This window comes from Haliaeetus albicilla, chromosome 18, assembly GCF_947461875.1.
Source record: "Haliaeetus albicilla chromosome 18, bHalAlb1.1, whole genome shotgun sequence".
NCBI classification, from domain to species: Eukaryota; Metazoa; Chordata; class Aves; order Accipitriformes; family Accipitridae; genus Haliaeetus; species Haliaeetus albicilla.
Window position 1 is genome coordinate 27,597,011 of NC_091500.1, and position 24,202 is coordinate 27,621,212.

The 24,202-nt window shown below is 37.9% G+C and overlaps 1 protein-coding gene across 17 annotated transcripts in view; it reads right to left on the bottom strand.

Annotated features, from left to right (window-relative positions):
- Positions 1-24,202, bottom strand: part of DST (dystonin) — a 307,062-nt gene that overhangs the window by 137,444 nt on the left and 145,416 nt on the right. For 16 of the 17 annotated variants that reach the window (XM_069805989.1, XM_069805986.1, XM_069806003.1 and 13 more), the window contains 18 exons: positions 13,875-13,987; positions 13,633-13,739; positions 12,968-13,087; positions 12,543-12,638; positions 12,337-12,464; positions 9,382-9,475; positions 8,894-9,048; positions 7,553-8,015; positions 7,337-7,465; positions 7,058-7,135; positions 6,781-6,942; positions 6,577-6,681; positions 4,697-4,792; positions 3,252-3,377; positions 2,717-2,869; positions 2,310-2,464; positions 2,049-2,175; positions 719-902 (listed from right to left, as the gene is read on the bottom strand). In XM_069805989.1, the coding sequence (XP_069662090.1) occupies positions 719-902; positions 2,049-2,175; positions 2,310-2,464; positions 2,717-2,869; positions 3,252-3,377; positions 4,697-4,792; positions 6,577-6,681; positions 6,781-6,942; positions 7,058-7,135; positions 7,337-7,465; positions 7,553-8,015; positions 8,894-9,048; positions 9,382-9,475; positions 12,337-12,464; positions 12,543-12,638; positions 12,968-13,087; positions 13,633-13,739; positions 13,875-13,987 (2,591 nt within the window). Of the gene's footprint in view, positions 1-718; positions 903-2,048; positions 2,176-2,309; positions 2,465-2,716; positions 2,870-3,251; positions 3,378-4,696; positions 4,793-6,576; positions 6,682-6,780; positions 6,943-7,057; positions 7,136-7,336; positions 7,466-7,552; positions 8,016-8,893; positions 9,049-9,381; positions 9,476-9,580; positions 9,866-12,336; positions 12,465-12,542; positions 12,639-12,967; positions 13,088-13,632; positions 13,740-13,874; positions 13,988-24,202 lie in introns of those variants that run through there. The other variant, XM_009927262.2, reaches the window with a different exon arrangement.

The window sequence follows — 24,202 nt, forward strand, 5'->3', positions numbered from 1 at the left end:
CAGATAATATCAGGCACAATACTACAGTAAACCTCCAGGGCTTGGTTTTGGGGTTTTGGTTGTTTGTTTTTTTAAATCCTCTATTTCAGATGCGCAGGGCAACTCATCTTTCCTTAAGTATAGTGAACTATGCTAATGCAGTAATCAGCTTTGCACTACTGTATTTCTTTAAGTCATTAGCTACTTGACAGTAAATCAGAACAGATATTTTAAGCTTTCTGTTCTTATTGTATTTAAAAACAGACTTAAAAGAGCAGTAACTACAGACATTCTGTGGAGCTAGGAAAATACTTAGGATACTTTTCTTGCCTCAGCAGTGTGAAAAAAGCTCTAATTCTGTTATGAACTCGACAAAGTAATCAAGTTGCATTTCCAACATTCAAAAACAAGGAGGCCATGACTAAACAGTGAGCTGTAATGCACAGAATAAATTGTTGGGTGTAAAATTTTTTGTAGCACTCTATATATTAAGTAACACACACCTCAATATTTTTACATAGCTTACAGACAAAGTTAAAAAAACTTAGAGCTTCTGTACAATGTAAATGTGCACATGGTTAAAATGATGACTATCTGTTCAGAAGAACTGAGGCATTAACAATATCAATATGATAAAATGGGTAATCCACAAAAGCTTGTATTCAGGGAGAGAAGTTTTATTAAGAGCTACAATCTCTCTCATGAGGGCATCTTTCTACTGTTCTCAGTGAAGTTTTACCTCTTTCTGCAGATTTCAGCAGCTCTTGATAGTATTGCTTGCAAACATTAACTTCCCTTTCCAGCTGTGCTGTATCGGAGCTCGTAAAGATTTTGGACTCTCGGCTATCTTCCACAAAATCATCAAAGCGGGACTGCAAATTGCTTAGAACCTGCTGATGTTCACCTGGCAGCATTGTCTTTATCTGCAACAGATTATAAAACCAAGGCACCATCAGCAATGATACATCACTCGCACAGTTCCCTGTAATGCTTTTTATCAAAAAGCTGTATCGACCAATTACTGAGATGGTAAAGTCAAAGAATCAAGGTTCTGAAAGCTTGCTGTTCCTAAGCTGGAGTCCACCTGACAGCTTACAGTTTACACTCACTATAAAATCCTTTTCCATCTTTAACACCAGCAATGGGCTGTGTTAAGCCACCCCTACATCAGTTACCATTTCTCCATCTAATGCCACATAGCAACAAATGAGCAGCCAGCAAGAGTCATGCAAGTAGGGACACTTCAAGAATTATCTCAGATTCCTTCCTTCCGATAGCAACAGTGGGAAATTAGGAGTGAAAATGTAATTTGGGGTATTGCAAGTATGACTGCAACAGTTTGTAGACAGATATACACCAATGTTGTATAATAAACTATTGTATTAAATAGTGTTATGCTATACATCTAACATTGTGTAATTCAGTGATCTCACACATTGTTTTAGCCAGAAAGAACAGTACTTTGATCTCTATCACTATTTCATTTCTGACAAATTGATCTTAACTAGCTATTTAACATTTCAAGTTAGACTGCATAAGAATGAAAAAATGCATTACAGAGAAATGAGTGTTCAGCTGCCTTCAGCTTGAAAGACTAAATGTCGCCTCACAGTTGTTCCGTTGTTATTAGAAAGTTGCAGCATGAGGAAATAATGGGAGTTTTTCATGAAGATTAACCTTAGCCTAATGAAGCTAATCTCCCCAGTTACCTTCAACATAAATGCAGAAAGGTAGACTCTTGCAGAACAAAATTCAGATTTAGACACTGTTTATTGCTTTCAAGAGATCCTGTCCCTCTGCTGACAACAGGACACTGGAGAGATTAGCACGATGAGGCAGGTAGTCCTCATAATACCACCTCTCTGCTCCTTCCTCAAATGTATCTGTGTAAAGACTGCTCAGATCAAGGCAGAACGTTGCACAGTGATAACCAGCACGGCCACTGCCAGCTATTTCCACAAGGAAGATGAGGATTGCTGCAAATTGTTGATTATACAACATTTCTGCGAAGCGTAGACTATGACTTCCCAGCAAATGGCTAAGAGGCCCTTCCTAGACATAGCACATACCGAGGCAACATTGCCAGCTCGAACAGCTTCAATTTCATTGGTGAGATAATGCCAGGACACCACACTCTTCATGTTTACATGTGACTCATGCCAAAGGGCCAGAACATTCTGAAATTGCTGTTCAATCCTGAAACATAAAGACATTTCAACTTTAGATCAGAGTAACACATGAAGAGGGAAAAAAAAGTAAGACGTTATTTTAACCCAAGCGTCATATAAATTAATTTTAAAAGAAAATGGGTGGTTTTATTTTGTCCCTACCTGTTGGCTGTATCTATTGCTTCTTTGTTTGGTGGAGGAACTGAAAAGCATACAGATGGAACCATGGCCTCATTACCACTCGGGCTAATGACTTTCCATTTAGCACGATGGGAGTTGTTTGCTAATACACACTCATCATCTTTGTAAATAGTTATCTAGTATTAACAGAAAAGCAGAATAATTTAATGAGCTAAGCATTACAAAATACTTTCACAAAGCATTTCTGCAAATGATGTCAACAAATAAGCAACAGAACAACAAAACCAATGTTCAAGACAAGGATTTGCTCTTGTTTACTAGGGTGGAAGAAATTTAGACCCCAGCGTTCTCCAGGAACATGGCAACTAATGAAACTTTAGCTGAATTCTGACATCTGTAATTGATTTGAGGAAATTCAAGTTTCTAACCTCAATTTGTCTATAGTCACAGATGGCTTTAATTGGGATGGATGTTTTGAGTATACACTCAGAGTTCCTTGGCTTCAGCTGAATTATTGCCTTTGCTCTCCCCACAAGGCCTGCTACTGTGCTCTTATACTGCAAGAGTTGTTCTTTTTCTTCCTAAAACAGTTAAGAAAAGAATATGTCATAAGAGATGGCCAGGATACAGTGCTGCTGCTTTGATCCTATTAAGCTTTTCCTGACTTCTTTTACTGTGTTTCTTAAAAGTAACACGTTTTACAATAACAAAGTATCTTTCTGAAGCCATTGGCTTCCCACAACATCTCGTATTGTAAAGATAAAGAAATAAATAAAACTGTATTTTAAAGTTATGAAAAACAGTCATTACATATTGATAGATGCAATGTTTTAATTGTAAATTCTAAAAAATATTTTTTTTCCCATCACTTTAAAGCAATACTTTTAACACACATAATTTATATCCAGCTATAATCTATACATTTCATTATAACTCACGTTAATGGGATCCTTGAATTCTTACCATAGACTCCTGGACAAGGTCTTCCAGCCTATGAAGGCTGCTTGATCTATCACAATTGTATTTTCGGTATATGGTATCTTTCAAATTCTTTAAATACTCCATGGCTTCTTTGGCATCACTGAAAAACTAGGATGAGATAAATATCTGGGTTATTTTTAAACAACCTAAAAAGTATACGAACAGCTACACTATTAAGTTTTCTTTAAGTGCTCTCTTTTAAAGATAATCTTTTCTAGTAGCTTGAAGTGACCACTGCACCACACAACACTATTCATTATCTCCTGTCCAAATGCACCCTTTAAGAAGGTGCATGTTGTAACACCAGTTATTCTTGGCACTATCTACATGAAAAACTAATTCAGCAGTTATTGAACCTTAGTTAATTACTGTTCCTGCAATGGGAAAATTTTCTGAAGTTCTTCTTGCTTCCCTTGGAATTACAATTACTTTCATATTTACAGAACAGATGAAGCCTACAAACTGTAGCAAACTAGCTGCAAAATTCAGCAACCACACTGGAGCAAACATTTTGGGCAGGAGGGGAAGTGAGCTGCCACACTTGGCAGTTCTGCGTGGGCATCTGCACCTGGAAACTAGGGTCCTGGTTAAGCACGACTGGGAAAGGAAATGTCCTGTGATAATCCTCACCCCATTCCGTCCCTGAAACCGCATTTCTTACATCCAGAATTCCCATTTCTTCCCCCTACCACTAGGAGCCCAAATCATTCAACTTTGTCTTCTCCAGTGACCATTTCCTAACTTTGGGCTCTCACTCGTCTCAGTCCAAAGGCATCTCATCCCAACATCACCCCCCTTCCTCTTCAACCACCCAACGCAGAAGACACTAAGAATTAATCTTTATAATTTTTTTAAAAACAAACAACTCTTCAATCTTTGATCCTTGTGCATATAACTGAGAAACCCTTGTATCTTCGATCCTCGTGCCTGTAACTGAGTACTGCATCATTTGCTGAGTATATTAATGGATGATAATCAGAAAGGTGTTTCGTTGGACGTGTCTGCTGTCAGGGTGTTCTCCGCTCTGTTTATTATTAATGCTGTATGTTCTATTTCTATTTGAGTAGTCCTGGAACAACCACCTAGAATATGTTCTCCCTTTGCCATCACTAACCACCCTCCACTCCACATCATCCACAGAAGCTGTATTGATGGCAGTTGTGCATGACAGGGAGGCTTCGTTCTCAAGAGTCTCTACTCGCAGCCGCAGCACTTTGAAAAAATGTCAGGCCAGATGTTCGTCTGCTGTGAACTGATATAACTGTAGTGAAGACAATACAGGTGTGATAACACTGTGGGAGCATGGCTCATCATCTAACGATTGCACGTGACAAATGTCAATTCTACAACTAGCACTTTCAGTAGAACTTTTTGACTATGGACAAAACTTAAAAACATTTAACATATTTATTCATTTACTTTCTTACCTCAAAATATGCAGCATTTTCTCTCAAATGTTGTTCAACACAGTGACAGAGCTGAAGAATCCAGCTCCATTGTGTCTGCATTGCAGCTCTATAGGCCTTTAAGGAAGAGTGATATATTTTACAAAAAGAAATGAAAATTAAAATTGGCTTATCTTTACAGAATTTAGGAAACAAAAGTAATGTAGCAAACACAAGGATCTAAACCTCCTCACCCAAGAAAAGCAAGCTGCAGCAAGGAAAATTCCAATTAGACATGAGAAAAAAACCTGTCACTACAGCAGCCAAACATCAGAAAACACACCCAGAGGGGATGTGAAATCGACATCCTTGGGCACATTCAGAATTCATCTGAACAAAGCCCTGACACTGCTTTAAGCAGGGGCTGGACTACATCTCCTGAGGCTCCTCCAGCCTAAGGTCACCTACCATTCTGTGTCTCTATTTACTCAATCAAAATAGCTGGATTCTTGCCTGCATACAAATCGGATATTAAAGTAACACTGAATGCATAATAAAAATAATTAATCAGGACTCTCTGCAACCTATAACTTTGTGTACAGTTGCACAGGAATTTAAAGACTGTAACCCTATTTGAATGATGCCTCCCATACTGTCTGCAAGGTGCTGCCACTAGAGATGGACTGCAGGAGTGTTCACCAGCAGAGGGTACTCTCGACTTTGTGAAATCAGCCAAAAGTCTCAGTTTTTCAATTCCACATGATTCTCAGGGAATTCAAAAGAGTTTTTCCATTGGCTTCAATGGATTTCAAACTGATGCATTAATGCATGGATTCTTCTGTAGAAAAAGCATAAACTTCCTTTTTTTTTTTTTTTTTCCCCCCTTTTTAAATGTCCCAATATAGCATCACTGCAGACATCATAACCTGCAGAGTCATCTTCACTGCGATGGCCTGGTTTCATGACATGTATCTTTAATATAATTCATATATTAAGTATATTACACTGACAAGAACCCATTAGAACAGCATATACTTTTAAATAATAGAATCCCCTACATTACAGAAAAAGTCAGTTATTATTCAAAGTATATGTCATAAGAAGGAAGGAAGGGAGGAGTTTTCTTCATGTTTCCAATTTATGCAGATATAAACTCACTGACCTGAAGAACCATAAAAATTCATCCTCCCTGACTGTTTTTTCATTCTTATATAATAAAACAGCTTTTTACTGTTTCCATTTTTACCACCCACTGTCTGTATTTACCCTTTTCTTGAAGATCTACAAGGAAAAGCATTTACCTACTCCTTTGGAGACTTGCTATGACCCTACAACAGCTACAATAAATTTTCTGTAAACCATTTACCTACAATATAGAGCTTGATTCAAGCCTGAAGCAAATCACATCACCTGATCAGATTTTTAGCATCCAAACAAGTTTCATAATTCACCAACAAGTTATGAAACCAACCCTAAACCATAACAGGAACCTGTACATATAGTAAGTGACTAGAAAAGCTCTACTGAAACTTCTTTCAATCCAACAGGAGAGAAACCACCCAAGGACTATTCTGTGCCCTCAGTTTGCCAATCCAATTTGCATCAATAACTATAGAAGCTGCATACATGACTAGAAACATCTGTACAGACCAACTCTGGAAATTTCAATTTTAGACTTTAAGGGGATTTTATCTAAGCAATCCAAGATGTAACCATAACTCTTCTAAACAGAAGAGTTTTTACTTTTTGGAAACTGGAAGACAGATACAACAGAGATGCTGAAGAGCTAAAAAAAAGGCCCCATTATCCAGTCTTGTTTAATTTCCTGTGAGTTAGCACTTCCCTTCTTTTCCCCCAAAAACCTAAGGTCTATTAAATCTCAAAACTATTTTCTTGTTTGCGTGCTGTTTTTACTAACTTACCTCAATGGTTAGCCTGGCTGGGTGATTTTCAAGAAGCAATTGCTCAGCTATTTCTTGTACTGATTTAATAACAACTTCTTTTTGATCAAGTTCTCTCATTAATTCCTTTTTTCCAGACAAAAAAAGATAGAAACATTTTAGAAATTTCTTAAATTCTCAAAGATGATTTAATTATTCCCTCTGGATTATACTAGCAATACATACTGCATGGTATTCTTTTTTTCTTGTTATATTGGGGTTTCTTTCACTCCAGTCATATGCAACCTCTTCCTCTTCTTTTTCATTCAGCCATATCAGCTCTCTAGTAGCACGAGACACAAAATTGTGAAGAGTATCTAGATGCCTTTCTTGATTTCTTGATGTGTTCTTCATTAAAAAGAAAAAAAAAAAGATTTAAAAAAAATCAGAATTTAAAGCCTATCCCTTATCAAAGATGATGTACACTGAAAAGCTGAACATCGAAGAGGTATAACAAACTTACCAAGAGTTTTGAATACTGACTCTCCAGTTTGTGCAATTTTTCTGCATAACTGAGTTTAAGAGGGGCAGTCATTTGGATCTGTATTTGGTATATGAGGTCAAAAGGCAACAAAAAGGTTAGATATGTTAAACCATTAGATATCCTGATTTCATGATATGTCATCTAGATACCAGAAGCAAAAGTAAGACTGTGAAACCCAAACACAGTTCTAAAAATTCAACATTAGTTTATGGGTCACCCAGTAAGACAGTAACCAAAGAAATAAAGAATATGGTGTACCTCACTGATTTTAGCTTCTTTGAGGCTGGATTCAAACTCCTCAATAGCTTTGTGGACATTTTTGTGATTTTCTAAATGGCTTTCAACGCTTGGTAAATCTGAACCCCATTCTGCTCGATCAAGTTGCACCTTACAAACAAGAAGGAAAAATTAGCCATGGTCTACAAGGGGTAAACATAACTATTAGAAACAGACTGTTTCCATAAACATCGCTACCTGCATTTCTTCTACCCAGTTCAATAGGTCCTGGACAAATTTCATGTTCACCTCTTCTTCTGTTAAATTCTGATCCACAAAAGCTGATTTCATGAGAGGTTTTCTGATTTGCATCAGTTTGAGTGTTTGCAGAGTCCCACTGTCTACTCCTGTCACATAACTTTGAATTAACCGTGGTGGGATGCCTGGTGTGTAAGTGGGAGTGATGGTTGGTGTCAGTCTGGAAGTAAGACCTGATGAAAGGCCAGATGTCAAGCTGGAAGAAGTTAAAGCAGGTGTTAAACCTTGGGTCATTGCAGCATTTAATTCAGGGGTTAGGTTTGTTGTAAATCCTGAGTTTAAGCTTTCGGTTATTCCTGATATCATCAGCTTAGTCTGCTCTGTTGTCAGTGCATGCCCCTTGTTGTACACGGAAGAACATTCGGTCCGTATGGCCATCAGTTCATCACGAAGTTTTGCAACCCTATTAAAATAAAAGAAAATAAATAAATAATTTTAAAAAGTCAATGAATGTTTATGATTAAGGTTTATCATGCTGAACTGAAAAGCAATATGAATTCACATAATCTCTCATATTTCAGTTGTACTTAAATATTTATAAATAAGCATTTATATCAGAAAGTATAGGCTATGTCAGCCTATACTTCTATAAATACAGATAATAGATGCAGAAATCAGGCAATGACCAGAAAATCAGCATGGCATGGGTACTAGCATGCACCATAAACAATTCCAGGGAACAATCAGCAAAGCAGAAATCTTACAAGATACTACACGTTGTAGTAGATCAAACACTTGCAATTCACAGCCAAGGAGCTGTTATGTGCTTGATCTCACCCAGTCCAGGACAAATCCTGAACAACTTTGGAGCCACTTCTTCATAACACGGAATTATGCTGTTTAAATGCATCTTTCTGTGAAGACTGTACACACTGCCACATAGAAGCTAATGTTACCCCACCTATTGCCTGGTAAGACACCTACAGCTATCACCAGAAATGTCGCCTCCATTTTTTAAATCAAAATTAGTGAATTCTGAAAGTATTTTAGGTGCAATAAAACAAGCCAACATCTTTACACTCAGATATCTAGTAAATATTGAACGTTTAAGTCATGTTCTAGTGAATGACTTAATTTTCACAGATGACTACAAACAGCTCCTCTTGTCTTCAACAATGTTTGTGGGCAATGTACCCACCAGAATACCTGATAATCTTTATTTGGGTGGCCAGTGACAGATTGAGAAGTTTATCCACAGACATAAAGATTTGAAAATGTTTTCCATAATGGGAATCCATATTTGGACATTTATTTTTTTCATATAAATACACAGTAAAGTACCTTTGCACAAGCTGGTCTGCCTGGTAGTATTTTCCATCAATAAGAATTTGGGCATCAATCACTTGCTGGCGAAGAAGGTTCTCAGATTCAAGAAGATACCCAGCTATCTCTGCTTCATGTTGAAACTGGAGCCCTGATTCTAATCGCTTGGTGTCCTGAATAAATAAGAGAAAGCCATTAAGCCCTGCAGCTAAACCAAAGAGAAATGACCTGCAAGAATCCTATTTTTTGGTAAGAACTTCTGATCTTGAAACAATTGTGAAGCATTTTATCTAACTACTAACAAAAAACCAATCTAACAGAACTCGCTCTAGGCAATTTTCGGTATTTTCTTGAAGAAATGCTAAATTAAAAATAGTAGTACAATGAAAATAAAGGTAGCAGCTATTAAGTATGCACTCAAAAATCCTAAAGATTTTTTTTTTAATTAGCCATTCCAATGCAGTAAACTCATGAACATAGACAAGTAAAATCACCGACTGACTTACAGACTGCAGAGCATTCCGGGCAAGTATTAGTTTGTCCTCACAGCTCCGGCTGTCCCGCTGAATTCTGTTTGCAATCTGCTGCAGCATTTCCAACCTAGGTGATACCAGAGCATTTCAGAAAAATAAACAAGTATTAATGTTATTTATGTTGCATGACTTTAAAAACAAACACACAGCACAAATACATACGCCAAGTTACCTGTTGCCTTCTAAGGTGCCATTACCAAAGCTTATGCAAGATTTAACCAGTGTGGGACCACAATTAACAGAAAGAAAAGTCTCGTTAGAGTCAACGCTGGTTCGAGCGCTAGTACTGCTGCTAAACAGTGAATCACTGCTATGATAGCTGTAACTACTGCTATTCATTTTTACATCCAGAGCACGGTCCTTCTGGCTGTTTACATTTGCTGAAAAATGAAAAGATAAAAGTCCTACAAAATGTACAGCTTCTAGGGATGAAATTTCACTACTGGCTTTTGAAGCACCTAGCACTCCTTTAAATAGGCTTCAATACGCATATTCAAAACCCAGCAATTAATATTCTGCCAGCTCTTCAAAGGATTTTACCTGGGGCTATGTAAGCTACCTTGCTTTTGGCTTCACTACCTTGCATTAAAGCTTTGCAAGTACAGACTAGGCAGCAACACTAGGGCGTCTCTAGGAAACTGACACACCAAATATTTTATTTAAGTGTCACTAAATGTCTCTAAGCCAAATAAGAACTTAAAGAAGTCTTTGCAGTGTTTCTCAGACTCTTCAATAAAAAGTTTCAAAAAGGAGTGAAGTGAGAACTCCATGCTCCACGGTACGGTACAAAACACCTCCAGCTTGGGCTGATGCCTTTTCCTTCAAATGGAACTGCACAATGAAACTGGGGGAATGTTATGGTTATTCAGCTCATAATAATTTAATTTGAGACACCTGTACACCATCCAACCCACCATCATTACTCCACTGTACAAGTATGCATGTTTACTAACTGCCCTGTCCCACTAATCTGTCCTGCAAATTTCCCTTCAGCTTCTTCCACATTCAAAGCTAATTGCTTCTTGCTGTTTTGACCACAAAACAAGTAAGAAAAATCTGATCACTGCCCTTAAGTTTACGTTTTAACTCAGAATTTGGGCTAGGAGTGATTTTTTCAGTATTTCACCCCCTGCTTTTAGGACCTCCTGAAAACCACACCCACACCATAAGATGACTGTGTTTACGCAGAACAGCACAGCAAAGGCCCAGACACACCCCTACAGTAATTCCAAACTCTGCTAGTTTTGCAGACTAGAGCTCAGTTTGGCACTCTACTCACTGACATGATACTAATTTTGATCCCGCACACCAATCTGGCCACATGTTGTCTATCTGTGTTGATACTTTCAGATATATTCACCAGACTTGCAGGCAAAGTTTTAGTACTTGCCAAATTTCAATATTAGCTGAGGTCACATTTTTGCCACAACCAAATCCCACCTCAGGAGCTGTATCAACACCGCCTATTAGTGAGATGCACTAGTAACCCATACAACAAACATAGATGAAGTTCCTGTGTCCAGATCAACCGACAATTTTAACTTGATCACTAAGCCAGAATCACTTAATCAACTTCTCCCTCACTTTGCAGTGACCACCACACATAGTGACCATCACCATACCGTCTGTCACTTTAAGTGTGTTTACCAATCCTGAAATATGGGAAGGAGGTTTTGTTTATTTGTATTTACCTGTGCTCAGACCATCTGAATAAAGAAGAAATAAACTACAAAGATAATCCAGCTTTCTGCAAGCATGAATACAATTCCTTTTGGCAAAGGCAGGTACCAACTTTGCCTTTGGCAGGTCAGGACAGATTAACCTGTAAGATCTATCAGGCTGTATTTCTTCTGCTGCTTTCCAATGTTCTGCTCTGTATGGTGGGGACAACTTTGCCCTCCTCTATAGGAACTTCCTTCACAGCAGGATGCTGTGAATCAGCACCTCCCATTGAATCTACCATTTCAGTCATGCTCTTGCTCTTGTAAGCATGACACATTTAATAAACTCCAACTGCCTTTGGGACCTTCTCTTGCTAAAATCTGTCTTTCTGAGGACTTCCTAGACAAAGGTCTGGATTCTTCATGCTTAATTTCAGGTACCTAAACCAGAAAGAATGATCATGCTATTGTCACCAGAAAGTCAGTGCCAGGACTCTCTAGAAAGTGATTCAGATCTTAGGTGTCTCGTCTGGGTGCTTAAAGTTAAGCAGAATGAATCCAGACCCAAGTGACTATACCTAGCTGCAGGTAGAAGCCCAAAGAATCATTTAACTTAAGAACTAAATAAAAGTTCTTTTTGAATTAATGAATGGATAGCATCTGTGCCTGCCACAGAACTCAAAAGAGGTACCATTAAAAAAAGCAGAAATGCTCAAAGACTGCATCAAGATTTTAAACATGCTCTGTATGTTATTAGTGACGTACAAAACAGTGTCACACATCCTACTACCATGGAAGCTACTATGCGCTTTGCACATCTAAACACTTTGTGTGCTCTTGAGCACAACCAACTTTTAAACAACCTCAGAACAGGACATTAGCCCATAATGCTGTGCACGAAGTGAACTATACATTTCATGTAAAGGATAAGGATGTTGCTTATATGAAATAAGAGTCCCAGTGAGACAGCAAAGTGATATGAACTTGGCTCTGACCAATTTGTACAAATAAGGTGGTTATATTCCTGTTTAAGTGCTTTGATGACCTGAAGCACAGATACTATTCATTATGACCTTCTGAGACTATTCCATCTGGACCTGCTTCTATAAAGCAGATAAAGACTTCAGGCCTGAACAAAGGCAGAATTACTGGATCTAGAAAAAATAATGTGGATGTTACCATTGAAGAAAACATTTACAAATTTTCAGTATGGGTTAAAACAACAGAAAATATATTAACCGAGCCTGTCAAGTGTTCACTAGCATACCTCTCCACTTCAGGCCGAAGGGTCTTCTCTCTTTCCAGCATGGCAATAATAAGCTTTCCCCATTCTTTTTCTATATCATTTGGATGGTAGCCTTGAGGAAGTTTGATGCGTCCAAATTCTATCCAGACCTTAAAAATTCATACATATTTGTTATTTTAAGCCACAGAAAGGAATTTCTATACATTTCAATGCATGTTAAAACTTACCTCTAGCAGCTTATATAGACGTTTAATTTTTGATTTTTCTGTCTCCTTTGGTGGAATTTCTGTTTCTTTAAACTGTAAATATTGATTATAAAGTGCCTACAGAAACACAAAAACCATCATCAACTTTCACTTGCAATGAATATAATCTTACTCTCCAAACCCTCTTCTAATATTCTTCATAAGCTTACGTTCTTACATTGTTCTACTTCAGTTCTATGAAAAATGATCAGTGACAAGCTGAAGATTTGGTTTTGATTGCGCATATGTTAGAAAAGTATTTATTGTTACTTTGAAAAGGTTAAGGAGTAGTACTGTTCTACAGATGATTTGATTGTATAAATCAAAAACTACTTCATTTGTCCAAGCATGCTTTCAGTAAGATAAAGTATCATTCCAACAAGGGAATTTAAGATGCCACACCTCACCTTCAATTCCACAGGATTGTTGGGAAATGCTCTGTCAGACATTATCGTGACATGGTGTCTGATCCACTGCATGAGGTAGTTCACCATATTCTGATATTCAACCCATTTGACTTCAACATCCTACCAAAGCACAAGCCAGGTTACAGATCAGAAGATAATCACCTGAGAGCTCATTTTTGCTTTATCTTTGAAGCCTGAGGTCTTCAAACACATAGAAAAGAGATTTCTAAACCCTGCAATTCTGAAACAATATTTACTTGCTCGTTACAGCTCACTTAAAGCTTCCAAATACATGATTTCACTCTTCAGTTTTGGTCCCAAATAATTCCAGTGAAACCACAAAATTTTCTAGTTTAATAGACGTCAAATTGGTAAGAATCAGAGAGGCACCATTTATAGGCCCACAACTGAAAAGTAAGAACTTTGACTCTATCTATCTTTCTCCAACTTCATGTATATTGTTTTTAGTTAATTTCTTTGCACAAATATTTTCATGTTCAGAACATAAAATAGCTGCTAAGCCTCTAAAATCTCAACCTAGAAAATCATGTCACAGGAAAGTGTGACAGCAGTCCTATGGGAGATCCAGGTAACGTTTTGGAGCTGAAGTCAAGAATTGTATTCATGAAACTCACACACCACACAAGTATTTTTCTCCTACTTACATTTGCACCGATGCCTTCACCACCTTCTGGTACTTTGGGAAATGCATCATAAAGTGATGACACGTAAGTTATTACTGACTTCTCATCAGGCGAGGAAACATCAACATCTAAAAGAGCAAGACAGAACAGCACTTTATCACGTAGTTGTAAGAATGCCCACAAATACCCTACAACCTGCAGGCAGACTGGATTTTACTTTAAAGTTAGGGTTTTTGCAACAAAGCCCTTTGCAGTTATCTTACCTTCAGGATCCAGAAGTCTGGCAACACCAAGTTTTTCTGCTACAAAAAAAGCATGTTCTAAATTTGCAAGGTTGCTTTGAACAGCAACGGTATTCATGTCTATCAGGTCCGGCCTGTCAAATAAAAACAGTAACACTTAATTACAGCTCTTTACCAATTTTAAATCACTGCTGTATCAGTAAATCAAACCAAGAGCATGGATGGATACAGCAACAGAGTTTACATTAAAAAAGGACTTCCTTAAAATCATGTGAACAAGCTGAGGTCAGTGTTAAATACAAGCAGCAGGCAACTACAACACTGTCAGTTCTTCATCCACAAGCTAGCTTGTAGCCATCCCTTATATATCTCTCTCTATTTTCTTATGCACATTTATTCATGTGCATTGCCATTATATTATCGTGCCTTGCCCTTTCCATTGCCCTTGAGGAGGTTAAACACGCTTTTCTCTTAGGACTCATTTGCATGAGGAAGTTCATTTCTACCACCTTTACAAGTTTTTAGTCATTCTGCATCAAAGTCTTCACTGCATGTCAGAACCCATACAGAAACAAGTTCAGTCACAAAAACATCACTTTAACCAGGAAGACAAGTATTCTTACTGGGCTTTAAAGAAGTCTTGTTCAAACCGCATTGAAGCCCTGCTTTCAGATAAACATTGCTGTCAGTTGTCTTGTAGAAAACCCTCAGCCCCACGCACTTACACCTTCACACCTTCATCCTGCTAAACTCCATTGCCAGCCACAATACTCTTGTTTTAATGGAATACTCATCTTAAGCCAATCTTACCTATAAACATTTTTAAGGCCCATAAGTATTATCCTGTACCAACATCACTACTTTAACGTTTTAAATTAATTTAAAACTTCAAAATTAATATTGTCCTTTAGGTTTGATATGTGGTGCTTGGCTTTTAGATCTTGCGATTCTCAGGGCAGAGTATGTTACTGTCTGGCTCTTTCAGCACTGCGAATCCTCTTAGCCGTAACAAATAAAAGGAAGAAGGGATTTTCAAAGATGCTGAGCAAAAACTCATCCCACTGAAGCCAACTAGAGTCATAAGGGTCTTTGCTTACTTTGCTACTGAAAACCAGACCCACACTGAAAAAATCCTAAAACAAAACCCCAAAAGAAAAAAATATGACATATAAGCTTTAGTGAACAATTCAGTCCTTAAATTTTCTCATTTTTGTTTCTAGAGAAACTATTTTCTTAGTTTTACCTAGCAGAAGCTTTAAATAATTGCATCAGAGAGAAATAAAACTGTTAAATATCATATTGTTCAAAACGAACTATTAACATTTCATTTGGCAACACCCCAAATTCCCTTGATCACAAAATAGTATTAACTTTGGGAAACTCAATACAAGCTTGTCTTTGAATTAACTACAGGGGCACTGTAAATAAAAACGCACTTCTTTTCAGCCATTTAGAATCACTGGTTTCCTTGTGCTCTTTAGAAGACCAATCTACAAGGCAGATAATAATACTGCACCTATTATTTCTTGAAAGAACATTTCTTTAATAATAAAACTTGAGCGGTGTAAAAAGAAACATAATCCTTATAAACCAGCGGCAGTTTCCACTTCCAATATGCTTAGTGGCAGCACGATCAAGCTCATGCCATTCTTTGAATTTCAGTGCAATGAAAACAATGCAACGAAACCAGTATCATTTGTTGCTCTTAGCAGCACAGAAAATCCGTGAAAAATAAAAGATAATACTAGAAAAGGAAACGGAGCACTTCAGTCTCCTACTTCAGCCACAATAATGGAGACCATATGAGTAGTAAAGATTGCTTTCACAGCACAGTTTTAACAAGAGAAGCAGGTTTCTGTAAGTGTACACTGTTGGTCTGGCTATTTTTTTTCACCTGCCTTCTTTACATTTGTTTCACACTTGATAAAAATGGCCCAAGAATCACTTATGCTGCTTGTTGGATTGTTAACTCTCAGAACAAGAAGGACAAGTTGTTGTAAAAGCCTTGACTATTCCCAGAAAACAAGCTGCAAGCTGCAGAGACGCTGACATGATAATCTCCTTAGAATAAAGCTTTCATTAAGATGAAGAAGAGGTAAGCTTTTTCTCACTGCAATACAGGTAAAAATCAATAAAAAACAACTGCTGTTGCATAATACATCCTTTTACATTGGTGCTGTGGCTTCACCCCGCAGCTCAAGAAGAGACCACTCTGTGGGATGCCTCCCCCGCTTTTAAACATACTTTCCCATCCCTGCAACTCCTACCAGCACAGGGTTATTCCAGTTCTCCTTTAAGAACCAGGGAAAATTGCAATGAACACTGCTGTTTTCAGTTAATTATACACTTAACACATAGCATACCAGCCTAGATTAACTGGTCTATATTTACCTGAAGTCTTGATCTACCAGAAAATACTACAAGAAGATGGCAGACAGCATTTTTCTCTGTCTTGACACTGCTCACCTTTGGTTTTTTGAAGCAGAAAGAAGGCTCAACAGCCAGCTGAGAACAAGCCCACTGATGGTTTATAAAAGAGAAAAGGCAGGTATTATGACTTGAATGCAAAAGCACCTGGTGCTGGCCATGGGAAGCGGACACTGCCAGGTGCTTGCAGCCTTCACCCTCTGCTGGTCACCCTTTCCCCTTCCCAAATAGTAGAGGGATATGTTGCAAAGCCACAGGAAAAGGGAGTTTATCTCCCAGAGCTCAGTAAAAGACTTTTTTAGCCCTAGAAAAATGCATCCAACAAACATGGCTCAGGAAATCACTGATTGCCACATTGTTCCTTTTGTTTAAGAGTGTTTTCTCTTGATTTTAAATAAAAATAAAAGCCATTTTTATCTGCTGTAAGCTTGCTGAGATACCTGTCCGCTAACTGGGTACATGGGAATTTGCATTTGAGCATGCACACATGGATTTCAGTGCTGTGATCACTGATCACCATGCTTCTCTGAAGAATCAAGGGAATCCAGTATTACTGAGCACAGATTGTGCAGTGAGTGTTGTGGGGCTGTATTACAAAGGCTTACAAATATTTTCCAGTATCTTTAGTATTTCATTTCTCCTTTGAATTCTGAAAAACTGCTAACTGCTTATATTGCAGTTGTGATGAGTATCCTTCTAATATGTATTTATTTAATTGTCTTAATTGAAGTAAACACTAGAATTAAAAGCATCATCCATCATGGCAAACGTTTTCATTTTTAAGGCTAAAGAGAAAATATATGGGTTCTGTAGAAGCTATTTGTCATGTATTATAAATATATATTTATATCAATTTGCATAGCGCTATTAAGTGGTTTTATACATAGTCAAGAACAAATTAAATTAAATGCACTTTAAGTAAAAGACGATGACTCTACCTGCTGCCATAATATTGTGAGTCATCTTATGGCAGATTTTTCAGTGGGCTGGGCCCTTGCCATCAAAACACACACATAAACATCCCAAACACCAGCCGAGTTGGAACATTCCATGCAAAGGAAATGCTTCTGCTGCAGCCGCACCTAAGTCAAGGGGTTTGGCTTCTACATTTCGAGTCATTAATCATTCCATTTATAAAAAGATTGGTGCCTGCCATTCAAGAACTCAGTGTAGGTGTTAGAAATTAGACACAATTTGTATCAGAAGTGAGGAAAAAAAAAAGGTGTGATTAATACCACTTCAATTAGGAAGCTGACAAAATTATGATCAATTCAAGAAAAATACCTAGCACCACAAAGAGAAGCAAGTGAACAATATCTGCAGAACAGCATAAAGAAATGAAGGGCGTTATAATTCAAGTTACATGGATCAAATGCAAGCTTTCTCCTCTGCAAAGATGCCTTGAAATGAAAGAGTATACTACATACTAAAGTATACTGAAGTGCATATTAAATAAAGTTAGGCACATATAGACTTTCTTACAGCTAGAACCCAATACCTAGTAAAAGAATTCAAGATCCAACTAACAGCTACAATATTTGCCCATTAAAACAAAAGGTTAGATTTGAAGGGAATTTGGTATTTCAAAGTGAAAAAGATATTTAACTGAACTTTTATTTTCCCAGTCAATAGTGAAGAGGCCCACATCCTTCTCTTCACTGCTCCTGGATGACAGCTGCCCAAGTTACAACGATGTTTTAATAAAGTTAAACATATATACATCAGTGTAATATTCCATGTGAAAATACTGTTAACAGGTTCAGGAGGCTAACTGACAAGCCTGAATTTATTTACATGAACCATCTAAGCTGTTTAATCTGAACAACTCTGTTTCAGTCAGAACTCTGGACACTGCCTGATACTAAAAGGATATTTCTTTCTTAGTTTACATTGAGCAGAAATTTTAATATAGTGAGTTTCAAGCAGAACTCTCAGAGAAAACATGACTGAAGATGCAGAGTGAAGAGTACACGTCACTATAGCTCAGTTAGCTTTTCCACTGTTGTAATTAGAAAATGCCTATAAAAATTAAACAAATTATTTTCTTCATTGTTCACAGACAATAGAAAAGGATGGGTGCCAGGCAGACTCATACATTTTTCAGGGATGGGAGGACTACTGGAACAAATTAAAGACCGTGCCAGAACACATAGTCATAAAATAAATTTTAAAAAGACAAGAATAGAGAGACTTCTCAAACAGATAGGATTCAACACATATTGCAGAAGGGAGAACAAGAAATAGATTACCATCTCTAGAGATTTGGTTATTAGCAGAAAGATTGCAAAGAAAGGAATCAGAAAATAGGAAACGTTCATGTAAAACAGATATTTTAGCTCTATCTCTTCTAACATGTGTCTCCTTGTTACTTTCCCAGGAACTCTACAAATGAGATGATGAAACAAAATCTACTTATTATTTAACCTACTATATAGTAATGCCTACCATGTAACCGATCTCTTAACAGTTTCAAAAAAGTTGAAAAATATTTACACCAGCTTATATGTAGAGTCAATATTTGGCAACTTTAACTAAAGAATTTGTCTCCACGTCAGGTACAAATTTAAGTCGTGTTCAAAACAGCCTGCTGAAGAGCCTGCTTTATAAAGATGGAGGCATCAACACAATGAGAATGACTCCTGGACTTCAACCAACACATACTGTCCTTGTGACCTACACATTTCTACTGATGCCCAATGTTTGCAGATGCAGTGCTCTCTACATTGTCACGACCATGAGATCCAATTATAGCGTTGGAGGTATCCTTTGCCAATGCATATGCCTACCACAGTTATTTACCTGATTTTTTTGTCCATCGGCACATGGGAGCTTCAATATAAAGATGCCATGACTTAGGGGAAAAAAAAGGCCACAGAGGACTAGCTGGGTTCAGTAACCCAGTTTCAGAGAACTTGGAAATGCAAGTTTCAGGGAGCAGAGTAATTCAGATTTCCTTCCACAGGAAGAAAGAGGAAGAAGAAGGAGGTTCTTACAGAGGAAGAAGAGGAGGTTTTCTGCTCAAAAATGGCAAGCAGGTATGACTTTGTGGCATCAAGGAGGAACAGATCTCGTCCATCATCAGAATCAAGGACCACAATATAGACACACAGCACAAGGTTCTGTAGCAGGTTCCTTGGTGTCAAAAACCCCACGTTGAGGAAAGAAGGTACAATGTTGACTCCTGAGTCAACACTATCTTCCAGTATACCCTAGGCTACCCTCCTTTCAGAAGCTCTGGATCCTTTACAAAACTGTGTATTTGTCTCAGAAGAATCTATGTACAACAATCACACATGAGGAGGTTTTCTAGCTTCATTGAGTTTCTTGCTCTATTTTAGGAAAAAACCCTTCATTCTCAGACCTCAGGACAGAAATGTGAGCACTAATTTCTATGCCAATGTCTGCAACTGGCAAAACTAAGTTTTGAACCACATGTCTGAACCAGGTGACCATTTCTGCCTGAAGCTCCTTAGCACTGGTCCTTGGGTTCACATGTCTGCTAGATGGATAGTTTTGCATACTACTCACAAACATTTGAGTAGAAAAGCTAGAAAATTAAACATGAAAGATACATCATGGACATAAGTGTGACGGAGTACCTAAATGAAGAACTGGCTGCAGCTGTCCTTCAGAGGAAATAGTCAGTCAAAGGACAGGCAGGACTTCTAATCTACAGTTACAACACTATTAAGTGGAGTTGGCCAGAAAAGGAGGTTTACACGGAATAATGCACAGCCAGGTCTGATCATCAGTAATCAGCCTTGAGCATTCACAGGACGTGTAACTGTAGACTGTTAACTTCTAGGAAGAATAGCTTTTGTTCTTTTTAACAGATTCACCCAGATGTGACAAGAAAGAACAGAGAAAGATTTGAGAGCCTCCAGCTTTTATACTTCCATGAGATGATAAGGCCTCTATTACATCTATATGAGGATGAGGAAAGTAACAAGGGGTAAGATTCAACTCCAGATCCAGGCACCGAAATTTAGGTGTCTACATATATTTCATTATAGTTAGTGGAAATCTGGCCAACGCATCCAGTGCAACCTATCTAGCAAGCTATCCAGAACCTAAGAATTACTTCAGAGTGAGCCAAATCCACTGACTGTACTGAGTAGAAGTTTAGATAACTGCAAAGCTGTCATGAAATGTGCTGCCTCACTGAACATGCATGTTTTGAGACGAAACTTGCAGAAAAATAAAGCAATGCTGTACATTTTAAATGCAGAGTTGCTTAACTGGCTCTCACAGACTTGATAACGATTATTGCAGTTTTGCTTAGGACTTCTTGAAGACTTTCTCATTCAATTAATATGAAACAAATTCCAAAAGGCTACCAAAATTTTACTACTGTAATTAAGGAGATGCATGGTATATGATACCTGGTAGCTCATCATTCAGCACTTGACTGGAAGTTTAAAGGTGAAAAGCAGGTGAAAAGTACTCCATGAAAACCTTCTATCTTGGCCAATTGACACAAATTATTTGAAGTAATTTACATAAATATTTGACTACTTTTCAGAAATATCTTTTTTGGGGGGAGATATGGAAAAGATTTCATGTAATCTCAAATGTGAGACTAAAATGACTGTTCAGCCATAGACTTTACAATAATATCTTCAACTAACACATGACATAGTGACACAAATAATTATCCCAACACATCAAACCACTGGGCAATGCTGAACAGTGTCATCACTGAAGTTAGGCAACACTTCAGAATTCAGGGAAAATGCAAACAATTTTCTAATTAAAAACTGTCATTATAGAAAAGTTTTATCCTTACAACTGCGATAAACCAAAAAGCATGCTGCTGAATACAGCTCTGCAGATTGTCTGTTCAAGTATGTGGCATATACTTTTCTCAAGCTCCACAGGTCCCCAGCCTCAATAACATAGTGTGGTAATGCATTTTGCGTGATCATTATGCAAAATCATTACACTCGTTTTGGTTTTATCTTCTCCTGTGTTGGTATGACAGGAATGCTTGTACTATTCATGATTTTATGTGCCTCTATAGATTTCACTCAATGCCTCTCTAAAGATGAACAATCATGCCCTTTTATTCCCCCAAGAGCTGAAGAATTCTCACATGATCTGAACTCTTCAGCTCTCCTTTGTGTATCTTTTTCATAGTATTTCATATACGTTTTCAGATACGACAAGTAATTCTGAAAAAAATATTGCAAGTGACAGTGCGACAAGGGCGCACTTTTTATGGATGTTTCCTATCTATTCTTCAGACATCCTAACATGTTATATCAAGACTTCCAGTAGAAAAAGAATGAATGTTTTAACTGCACTAAAAATAAGGGAAAAGCAGCCCTCAGGTGCCCTAACTTATTAAGTTAGCCCCTAGCAATATACACAGCTAATTCAAATAATTCCTTCTATTGTGCATGTCCTTGATTTGACAAGCAAAGTGTTTAATAAACCTACTGAAACCTCCTGTCCTACCTTTGTTTGCATAGCAGAATTTTACCTGTAACTTGCCATACCAATTGATTTAGATAAAGACACAACTGAGGCACTGTAACATCAAAGACCTATCAGTTAAACATCGAGTTCAGCTTTAGCCACGCCAAATGAACCCTAATCACAACTTGGCAGTAAGTTTGCAATGTAGATTTCAAGTTCAGTATACACAGGAATGAAACTAGAAAGGATCTCAGCCAGTCCTTTTACCAGCTTTAAAACCAGATTTTACATTCTCTTTGTAATACGAGATGTTTTTGTTATTACAAAAATTCTATAGTAACTTTGCCAACTTTTTGCCTATGATAACATTTAAATAGGAATGAGGCTCACAGCTGTTAACGTCAACCCACACTGTGCAATCTACAAAAATAACCATAAAGTACCTTTCCTTGGAGTGTTTGAACGCCAAAAAGACAATGAAGAAACCCAACCAAATGATTTTTCTGTTCTGCTCCCTGAGAAAACTACTCCAGACCCCAGAAGTGACTGCCTGATACACTAGCTTCCCAGTGGGATTAACACAGTTACCAACAGGGAAGAAGGGTGAGGTACTGCAATGAGTTCAAAAGATTTCCCCAAAGGCTCCTTGTGCCATCCTGCCTTGGAAGCAACCGTTTCTCCATGTGCCACGAATTTGCCAGAAGACCAAGACCTCTCCCTGTCCAATTTATCGTCGACACATATGCCACCACTGCTCAGACACCATATCCTTTTGGATAAAGGCTTCTGACACCCTTAGGTGTCCTGGTCTTTACCGATCAAAGAGTAAGAGGCACATGAAACCTGAAAAAAAACTGGCCTTTCAACCCAAAGTTTTACTTTTCACTTTACTCCCATTTGGTCTAAGCAAGATAAAAGCTTTGATTTCATCCCAGTATTTTTTTTCTTTTCAGTTATAGCAAAAAGAAAATTGTTATCTGTCATTCAGCTGCTACTTTGCAGTAGAATCCAGCACAACATACGCAGGGATCATTTTAAGTCCAGATCTGAAATTAATCGACCCAACTGCCTAGAAGTCTTCCATCTAATACCCGCTAAGGCTAACCACCACCACAACACAAGATGTTAAAATTGCAGGCCTGCTTCCAGTACTATTTTAATATAGACTTTACCAAGAGCCATCACAGAATTTTTCTGAGTACATTCAATTAAACTGCAGCTGAGGTTACTTGTTTCTAAACCCATTAGTTATATGTACATGCATACTCAGGCAAGTAACGTTAAAAGCATGTCTGCTTGTCAATGTTTTTAATTATCCTGAATGCTGTTTATCTTTTCCCAAATTGCCAATTCTTAATGCCAAGTTAATTTCTTCTGTGTAACAAAACTTGTTGAAAACAGTAACAACCAGCTTTTGAACAATGAGGTGGTTGGGAAGGGGGCAGGTGGCGGGGGGAGCAACGCAACCAAACTCACATTTTCTTTTTGTTAAAGCTGGGTAATAATAAATTACAAGTTACAAAATGGCAAGCCAAAACTAGCAGACCCAACTAATCTCTTTATTCAAAACACATCCCCTAGCATTTTAAGGCTTAACACTATGTAATATTTAGTTTCTTTCTCATTCATTCCCCAAGGGTGGTCAACGTGTTACTGCAAATTGAGGCATCACTGCTCCTCCCCTTAAGGAATGTATTCATGTCAGTACCTGACCAGCTGCAACATGTTTTAACATAAGAGGGATGACACATGCACTGCTGGCTAGGAGCTTAGTGTTCAACTAACTATACACACATGGCAAATCATCCCAGTTCTAAACCTTGTCCTAAATCAGAACAGTTACTTAGCAGGCCAGAGTCCAGCTTGCTCCCTGCTATGCCACACTCCCAAAACCAGCCGCTTAGTAGTTCTGAAAGTATACAGAGTTACTATAGCAATATTTCAAAAGAAAAGCACTGTGGCCCTGGAAAATCTGCCTCTCACTTTATCTGGCATTTATGGAGCGGTCACAGTGCTGCTTCCTTTGGGGACATGCTCTTTGCTGCAGCTTCTATTCCTCTTCCTCCCACATGAAGCACCCAGTGTACCTACACTCTTTCGGTACTGCATTCACCGTCAGCCTCTGTTCCTCTTTCGTTTGGGAACAGTAGCTATTTTCTCCTTGGTCTCTCTCTAAACTGTATACGACTTAAGGCATCATTAAGGCCTTGCACAAATTTTACCACTAGCAAAGGCTCCTTTGGATCAGATCGCCACATTTCTTTAACAATACAGTAAAAAACATTTTTCTTCAAACTTGTGCCCAAAATGCACCCCTTTGAACTCTATCACCACTCTCCCTCTCTGCAGCATTTCTAATAATTATCATTCTTGTTAGGTGGTGCCAAAATTTGTAGACAACTGTCTGCATGTGGTCTCGGCAAGCCTTGGTACAGCATTACATGAAATAACCTTGCTTGTTTTCTTTTCTCAAACCCTTCATGCGTATACTACAGTCCTGCTCA